Below are 9,593 nucleotides of genomic sequence, written 5' to 3' on the forward strand. Positions count from 1 at the left end.
GGTACATGGACCGCGACGTCTCTGGAGCGACCTCTGTACGTTGCTATCGGTCGCCCGGACATAACATGGTTCCCGTCGTTTTCGCCGCCGTGGAGCCACGTCTGCCATCAGGCGGGGCGGCGGGCCACCCACCGCATGGCGCCGTGGGTCCGTGTCGGAGCCCGCGAATAAAGAAACCGAACCGCTCCATCGTCCATGGTTAGCCTCGCCCGGGCGGCGCATGGTATTGCCTGACCGGCTGACCCTGTGGGCTCGTCGCGCCCGCGCCGAGCCTGTTTTCTCCTCGCGGGTAGGGGTCGTGTCCGCGTCCGCGCAACCATATATACCCAGACCCCAGTTTGGTTCAGCACACCAAATACTCTCAACCTTTCACTCCCGTCGCACCAAAGGCATCAACGAACTGCGAAGTTAGCTACACGCAGGAACGCACGATGGCCTGCGCCTTCTTCTTCGACGCCGAGCCGGTCGGCGAGCCCGGCGTGCACGCCCTGGACGCGTGCGCGCTCTGCACCAAGCCGCTGGCGCGGGACAGCGACATCTTCATGTACAGAGGAGACACGCCCTTTTGCAGCGACGAGTGCCGCCAGGAGCAGATGCAGCTCGACGCCGCCTGCGCCAGGCAGGCGGCCGCCCGGAGGCAGAAGCAGTTTTCTTCGGGAACGGAGTCCGGGCGCGCACGCCGGGAGTCATGGGAGGTTTCCGTCGCGAGCTAACCGGTGTCAGTGCCAAGCTGCCTACGCACTTGAGTCAACAAGATCTGCGTACACGGAGACGCCGTCGCCCGTGACCAACTGATAAGCGCGGGATCGACGAGACTCGCCCTGGTTGAAGAAGCAAGAGGCGGGTCGTCGGAGTTGCTCACGGCAGGCCGGCATGCACGGGCCGCCGGTCAAGTGATTTGGGCATAAACGCAGCGGAAAGGGGCTGGACTGGATCTGAGCAAGTCAATCAAACAGGATTCTCCACGGCCTTAGCCGGCCATGTGTGCCCCTCGCCTCTCCTTTTTTTTCCTGCGTTAATGTCAGTTCTGTATGAGAGCGAATTTGCAACGGCACTTGCACTGGGTTCGTGCAATCCCGTTTCTGTTCATGATTCAGCGTGCGTGCTAATGGGATTTTACAAACTAAACCATTGGATGTTTACCGCACCATTTAAAACTGAATTTTGTTACAGATCTGCGGTGTCAGAAACTGAATCCCCATACTAATCTGATGGCTAAACTCGGTCGTTTTCTTTTTGCGGGCACTAAACTCGGTCGTTAAAAATTAAAATATTCTCGATCTACTGAACATCAACAAGACAACTCTACAATACTTATCCTAAAAAAACTCCACTGGACTAATTTTGGCCTTGAGTTAGGAATTTAAATTCACTGCAATGCTAGAAGTGCGTTGTTTGTGTACTATGTGTGGTGGGGCTCACGCTCACTCCTGGCCATGGGAAGCCCGGCCCGGCCCGAAAAGGCCCAACCCGGCCTGGCCCTAGATTTTGAGCCCGATGGCTGGGCCCGGGCCCGTCGTTTTTGCATTTTTCGGAAGAGGCCCGGCCCAAGGCCCGGTGGGCTTTTATGCGTTCGGGCTGGCCTTGGGCCCAAAAACCAGGCCCGATGGCCGGGCCAGGCCTGGGCCTAGGTTTTTTGCCTCGGGCTTGGCTTGGCTAGGCCCGGCCCGAAGCCCGGCCCGGCCCAAGGTTTGGCCAGGTGAGTCACGCTGTGTTCGTGCACAGAGCTAGACGTTCAAAGGGCCGGGCTTCTTCGGGCCTAGACTTTTACAAACTCAGCCCAAAAATGTCTAGTGTGAGCCAGTCCTAAATGCACTATGGTTTCCGTAGGTGCTTGTAAAATTTTCTGATAATCATAAAAAAAAAGAAGGTGTTGTAAAAGCAATCTGATTTTAGAAGGGGACGTAGAAGGCAAATATATTTGGAACGTCATTTTATTTTTTGTTGACCATTCCGCATACGGTAAAACTCAAACACAGTTATGTTTTAGCACGGATGGAGTGAAACTTCACTTACAAAATAAAAAAAATACTAGTGAAGAGAGGAGAATTCGTCTCTTCATAAGAAAAAAAAACACTACAGACAGATTCATAAGAATAATTACAGCTTTCAAGTAGGTAAAAGCAGAAGATTATTATAGTCAGTAAACCAGCCAACACTAGTTAAAAAGGAAGACATCCAAGTGGTACTGATGAGTGATGACACTCCAATTTGCGGTTTCTTTGACCATTTCGTACTTTTGTTTTGCTTCTTAGGTGTAGTCACGTGTCCTCTAGTGATCTAGTCACCGCCGAGTCACTGCAAGTTGTGTGAGCGAGCAATGACCTTTTGCTGGAAGATGTGGACGCGCAACCGAAGATGTGCCCAGCCCGGTCAGCACCATGCAGGCAAGTTGTGACTCACTTGCATATAGTCCTGGCCATCTCAGGCCCGGCCCTGTCGGCCCACCCAGGCCCGGCCCTAAAATCCAGGGCCTAGGCCCGATGGGCTTGCCCATGGGCCGGGCTTGGGCCTGAGTTTTGAGCCCACCAGCAGGGCCTGGACGGGCTTGGGCTTGGCATATTGTCATTTTAAGGAAGAGGCCCGGCCCACGGCCCTAAGCCCTAAGGGCTTTTCAAGGCTTTTTACGAGATGGGCCGGGCTTGGGCTTGAAAAGTAGGCCCGATGATAGGGCCTGGGAGGGCCTGGGTCTCAATTTTCTGCCGTGGGCTTTTTCAGGCCCGGCCCAAGCCCGGCCCGGCCCGGCCCATGGCCAGATATACTTGCATACGAAGCGCATCCTATCATTGTGTCGACCCCTCTCGGCGTCAAACAAAAACCAGCCCTTTAGCAGAATAGCTGTTGTCCGCACTCTGCGTCCAATACTACCAATCAAATTCTGAAGTCATCACAGAGGAAAGACCTCTTTAAAAACTTGTGGAGGCGAGCGTGCAACCATTTCCCACCGTGCACGTCGGCTACTATACTAGCATAGTAGAGTGTTCTGCACCGGTCACTGTCTGCCGAGCAAGATTACTTGCAGACTCTAAGATTACGTGCATCTGCTCCACTGTTAAGCCAGTCACTACACAAATTGGTCGCGCAGATCTCGACGGAGCTTCCCCCAGGACGAGGCAAAAATAACAAATCTGACTTGTGAATGAAAGTGTTTCACAAACTGAACCGTGTTTGAAAATATTTCATACAGCTGACCCTTTTGTGTAGCGTCCGACAGCCATAAGTCACACCATACTATGCAACGCCTGGCTCTTAGACGCTGCATATCTGGCCAGCGTGGCACATCTGAGTCAGATCTGGCCCCACATCCAACCGTGCAGCGCCTAACAGTTAGACACCACACATGTAATGTGCAGCGCCTTGTAGTTAGGCACTTCACATTCTGTTAACAGGGCCCGGACAGGCCCCCTCCCCGCCCCCTCTCCCCCAGCCCAATTCCCACCATATCTCTCCCACCCGCGATTTCCCTTCTCTTCCCCTCTCAAATCCTCCCCAGATCTTGAAGATCTGAAGATTTTCTCCGTGGATTTCGAACCCATTCCCTCCCTCTAGGTAATCCCCTCGTTTTCATCCAAAAAAATGCTCACATTTGCTCATTTCTTGCTAGTTTGGGCAAACCCTAGTTTTTCATGAATTTTGAAATTTGTATGGAAATATGAGATGTTTGTTTGCCAATTTGCTAGGGTTAGGCTTCTTAGTGTATTAGGGTTAGGGTTACGAGTGTTGTTATTTTGGGGTTAGGGTTGTTAGTATGTTAAGGTTATGCTTATCTGTAAGAGCATTTTTATCCTTTAGTTGGTTTTGGTGATTGATGACAATGCTTTTGCGGATTAATCATGTGCATCAAATATTTTAGATATATTGACTAGGCACAAGATGATTGGCTTCCCCTTAAAGGCTATAGAAGACGGCGTTTCTCTTCGGTTCTTTTCGGTGGTATTGAGTCGTAGGGAAGCCGTACTATTAAGAGGGGGTCCGCTTTGGAAAGGTTGGGTGGATACATCACGTACACATCGTGCCTTGCACCTCCTTCCCTCTTGCCTTTGGAGCATCCTAAGTTTTCCTTGTCTATGCAATTATAGCTCTTGTCTGCCGAACTAGGAAGTGCGGTAGTACTGCTCGTCAGAGCGGTAGTACCGCCCGCTGGTGCGGTAGTACCGCAAGGCCCCACGGTAGTACCGCTTCTGGTAAGCGGTAGTACCGTGGTCCCTGCTTAGTTCCGCAACTACGCGGCTGTAAGGGGCGGATGTAATTTTTTACATCCGCACCTCGCGCGGTAGTACCGCGGCTGGCTTACGGTACTACCGCGTCGGGTTTTTGCACCGACTCCAACTCTGCAGAAGTAGCCACGGATGTAATTTTTCATATCCGTGCCTTCCCATCCCTGGACAGCCCCTGCCTTGCAGTATTACCGCAAGGGGGAGCGGTAGTACCGCGCCAGCAGTACTACCACCCTCTGCCTTAGTGCACGTGTGGCTGTTCTGGTCTCTGCTGCGTGGGCGGTAGTACCGCGGGGCTCTGCGGTAGTACCGCGTGCCCCTGCGGTAGTACCGCGCTGCGCAGGCTGAGTTGGTGGATAGCGGTTGGATTTGTTCTTCCACTATATAAGGGGTGTCTTCCTCCTCTAGTTGACTACCTCTTCCACCTCGAAGCTCCATTGTTGCTCCAAGCTCCATTTTCGCCCGATCTCCTTCCCTAGCTGTGGCGCCCGAATAATTAGACTACAGTAATTCCCTGCTATTGATGCCACGTCACCTCTGACACTGTAGTTAATCCCTTTCGTTAGTTCAAAAAACCAATTCAAAATCAAAATTTAAATAAAAGCAAACAACAAAAGTTTTCAGATGTTAAAACTAAAATGTTCGGATCGTGACAAATATTGCGTAGGTAGTTATGGGGAAGAAACAACATTCTTATAAAAAGTTTAAATGCACTTAAATGATTAAAACAGTAGGTAAAACTATTAAATAAATGCCTTTGATATTTTATAAAATCATAAACTATTTTATCTTGAGGTAAAACTTTTTAGGGTAGTGGGTTGTTTTGGAACACTAATTTGGAGCTATTGTCATATTTTACTAAACTAAGAATAAAGTGTAACTAAAATAAAACAGAAAAGGAAAAAGAACTAAAACTAAAACAAACAAAAAAAGGAAGAAAAACAACTGCCCCCCCTCACTGGGCCTTGGCCCAGTTGGCCGTGTGGCCGAGCGGCTTACCGGCCCAACCCCCCCCCCCCCCCCCGCGCGCCCCTGGCCTACTAGGCCCCCACCAGTAAACCCTAACCTCTCCCCGATCCCCTCTCTCTCTCGCTCCCCCCTCGATCCCCCTCTCCCTCCCCCGATCTGGATCGGGAAAACGGCGCCCCGACCCCCATCGCCTCGACGTGCATCGCCGCCCCACCGCGCCTCGGTCCTCCACCGCGGCGCCACCTCGCCGGCGTCGCACCTCCCGGCCTCCTTCCTCTCCCTCGTTCACCGCGTCGTCTTCCCCGAGCTCCGCGCGCACTCCGTCCACGGCGCCTCGCCGCCCGTCTTCGTCCTCCTCCACGACCGGAGCTCCTCCGCCTCGTCGCGCCTTGCCGGAGCGCTCTCCCCCGCCGGACTGCCTCCCCTACGCCGCCGTCCTCGCCATCCCCCTCGACCCCCACTGCCGTGACCCTGCAACCCACGGTGAGGCCACCGGCCTCCGTCGCCCGCCCCCTCTCCTCCTCTCTCCTCGGCGCGCACCGCACCGCACCGCCGTCGCCCCCCCACCGGCGTTGGCCTCTGGCTTCGCCCCACACCCTCGCCCCCGTACACGCCCGTGGCCGCGCGTGGCCGCCGCTGCCCGTCCCCTGCTGCGGCTCTGCTCCGGCCAAGCCGCCGCACGCCGTCGCTCCCCCCGCCTCCGCCTGCCGCGGCCGGCCGGCGAGCCTCGCCTCGCCGCGCCCCAACGGCCTTCGTCCGCCGCGCCCCCTCGCCCGTCTCGTTCGGGCGAACGCCCGACGCCCGGCGCCCGTTGCGCCCGTTGCGCCCGAAACACCTTGGCCTATGGGCCACTGCCTAGTGGGCCTCGCCCCTCTGGGCCACTGCCAGGTGGGCCTCGCCCCACCTGAGCCACTGACCACTGGGCCCGACCCCCTGGCCCAATGACAAACGGGCCCCAGCGCCCCAGAACGGTTTTTAAAATAAAATAAAAATAATAAATAAAAAGTAATATAAATAAAATAAATTAATAATAATAATAATAAATTAATTAATAAAAATTAATAAATAAATAATTAAAGAAAATAAAAATAAAAATAATTTTAATTAATTAATTAACTAAATTAATTAAGTTAATTAATCCTGTTTAATTTAATTAAATAATAATTATTTAATTAAACACTAATTAACCTAAACAGTGAATGACAGGTGGGTCCCAGTGGACCCACATGTCAGTTGACTTAGTCAACCCCTGTTGACTGCTGATGTCAGCATGACATCATGCTGATGTCATAAATCCAAATTTCGAATTAAATTAAATAATTAATTAAATTCCAGAAATTAATAAAATCTTTAGAAAATCATATCCTTTAATCCGTAACTCGGATTAAAATATTTTCAACATGAAAGTTGCTCAGAACGACGAGACGAATCCGAATACGCAGTCCGTTCGTCCACCACACCTTCCTAACCTATCGAACTAGCAACGTTCCCCCTCCGTCCGTCTGTCCGAAAACGCGAAACATCGGGAATACTTTCCCGGATGTTCCCCCCCTTCGCCGGTACCACCTACTGTCACGTTAGGACACACCTCGCACTGTTCATTGTCATGTCACGCATCGTCATGCCTATGTTTGCATTGTATTTACTGTTTCTTCCCCCCTCTTCTCTTCGGTAGACTACGAGACCGACACTGCTGCCGCCCAGTTCGACTACGGAGTCGACGACCCCTCGTACTTGCCAGAGCAACCAGGCAAGCCCCCCCTTGATCACCAGATATCGCCTATTCTTCTCTATACTGCTTGCATTCGAGTAGTGTAGCATGTTACAGCTTTCCGTTAATCCTATCCTGATGCATAGCCTGTCATTGTTGCTACAGTTGTTACCCTTACCTGCTATCCTACTGCTTAGTATAGGATGCTAGTGTTCCATCAGTGGCCCTACACTCTTGTCCGTCTGCCATGCTATACTACTGGGCCGTGATCACTTTGGGAGGTGATCACGGGTATATACTATATACATTATACATGACACATGTGTGACTAAAGTCGGGTCGGCTCGTTGAGTACCCGCAAGTGATTCTGATGAGGGGGGCTGAAAGGACAGGTGGCTCCACCCCGGTAGAGGTGGGCCTGGGTTCCTGACGGCCCCCGACTGTTACTTTATGGCAGAGCGACAGGGCAGGTTGAGACCACCTAGGAGAGAGGTGGGCCTGGCCCTGGTCGGCGTTCGCGGATACATAACACGCTTAACGAGTTCTTGGTATTTGATCTGAGTCTGGCCATTTGGTCTATACGCACTAACCATCTACGCGGGAGTAGTTATGGGTATCCCGGCGTCGTGGTATCAGCCGAAGCCTTCTTGACGTCAGCGACTGAGTGGCGCGCGCCGGATTGGACTGGAACGCCACTAGGCTAGGTCTGCTTCCGGCCGCGTACGCAACGTGCAGGTGTGCATAGGGCGATGGGCCCAGACCCCTGCGCGCTTAGGATTAGACCGGCGTGCTGACCGCTCTGTTGTGCTTAGGTGGGGCTGCGACGCGTTGATCTTACGAGGCCGGGCATGACCCAGAAAAGTGTGTCCGGCCAAATGGGATCGAGCGTGTTGGGTTATGTGGTGCACCCCTGCAGGGAAGTTTATCTATTCGAATAGCCGTGTCCCTCGGTAAAAGGACGACCCGGAGTTGTACCTTGACCTTATGACAACTAGAACTGGATACTGAATAAAATACACCCTTCCAAGTGCCAGATACAACCGGTGATCGCTCTCTAACAGGGCGACGAGGAGGGGATCGCCGGGTAGGATTATGCTAAGCGATACTACTTGGAGGACTTCAATCTACTCTCTTCTACATGCTGCAAGATGGAGGTGGCCAGAAGCGTAGTCTTCGACAGGATTAGCTATCCCCCTCTTATTCTGGCATTCTGCAGTTCAGTCCACTGATATGCCCCTTTACACATATACCCATGCATATGTAGTGTAGTTCCTTGCTTGCGAGTACTTTGGATGAGTACTCACGGTTGCTTTTCTCCCTCTTTTCCCCTTTCTATACCTGATTGTCGCAACCAGATGCTGGAGTCCAGGAGCTAGAGATCCCGAGGATGATTCTACATGGAGTTCGGCTTCGAGGAGTAGTTAGGAGGTCCCAGGCAGGAGGCCTTGCCTTTTCGATCGTTGCTACTTTTGTGTTAGCCTTCTTAAGGCAAACTTGTTTAACTTATGACTGTACTCAGATATTGTTGCTTCCGCTGACTCGTCTGTGATCGAGCACTTGTATTCGAGCCCTCGAGGCCCCTGGCTTGTATTATAATGCTTGTATGACTTATTTTTGTTTTAGAGTTGTGTTGTGATATCTTCCCGTGAGTCCCTGATCTTGATCGTACACATTTGCGTGCATGATTAGTGTACGGTCAAATCGGGGGCGTCACACTAGCCAATCAAACTTGTTGATTCTCTAGGGATTTGTTGAGGAGGCCCCGATCTACACTTCCACCAAGAGATATTTGAATCCCCCCACTAATCCCTTATGGATCTTGTTACTCTTGGGTGTTTGAGCACCCTATACGGTTGAGGTCACCGTGGAGCCATAGTCCATTGTGGTGAAGCTTCGTGGTATCGTTGGGAGCCTCCAATTAAGTTGTGGAGATTGCCCCAACCTTGTTTGTAAAGGTTCGGTCGCCGCCTCCAAGGGCACCAATAGTGGAATCACGGCATCTCGCATTGTGTGAGGGCGTGAGGAGAATACGGTGGCCCTAGTGGCTTCTTGGGGAGCATTGTGCCTCCACACCGCTCCAACAGAGACGTACTTCCTCTCAAAGGGAAGGAACTTCGGTAACACATCCTCGTCTTCACCGGCTCCACTCTTGGTTATATCGTGCCTTTACTTGTGCAAGCTTATTTGTGCCTTATCTCTTGCTTGCGTGTATGCTTATTGTTTTTGCATCATATAGTTTGCTCACCTAGTTGCATTTCTAGACAACCTACTTTGATGCAAAGTTTAAATTGCTAAAGAAAAGCTAAAAATTGTTAGTTGCCTATTCACCCCCCTCTAGTCAACTATATCGATCCTTTCAATTGGTATCAAAGCCTCGTCTCTTTATTAAGGACTTTACCGTCCGAAGAGTATGGTTGACGTCGTAGACGGTGTGGAGGAGCACTCCGGTGTGAATCCGGTCTCGTCTACGGGAGATGAGGGAACCGCGGTCTCTCGTGAGGAATTAAATATGGCGTTGGACACATTGAAAACCTCCATGACTACTGAGGTCGAAAGCATGTTTAATAAATACTTAGAAGGGCTTTAACTTTCCACCGCACCGTTGAAAATGGGTGATCCCACCAACAAGGTGACGGATGCTACCTCCGACAAAGGGGAAGCTACTAGCGAGAAAGCTCCTTCTTCTAGTGGTAAAA

At 51.7% G+C, this 9,593-nt stretch overlaps 1 protein-coding gene across 1 annotated transcript; it reads left to right on the top strand.

Annotated features, from left to right (window-relative positions):
• The first annotated feature begins 253 nt into the window (after positions 1 to 253).
• On the top strand, positions 254 to 1,172 carry LOC109765780 (FCS-Like Zinc finger 2). Its single transcript, XM_020324555.4, has one exon. The coding sequence runs from the start codon at positions 432 to 434 to the stop codon at positions 711 to 713; it is 282 nt and encodes a 93-aa protein (XP_020180144.1). The 5' UTR covers positions 254 to 431; the 3' UTR covers positions 714 to 1,172.
• The last annotated feature ends 8,421 nt before the right edge of the window (positions 1,173 to 9,593 follow it).

The sequence above is a fragment of the Aegilops tauschii genome, chromosome 2 (genome assembly GCF_002575655.3).
Source record: "Aegilops tauschii subsp. strangulata cultivar AL8/78 chromosome 2, Aet v6.0, whole genome shotgun sequence".
Taxonomy (NCBI): domain Eukaryota; kingdom Viridiplantae; phylum Streptophyta; class Magnoliopsida; order Poales; family Poaceae; genus Aegilops; species Aegilops tauschii.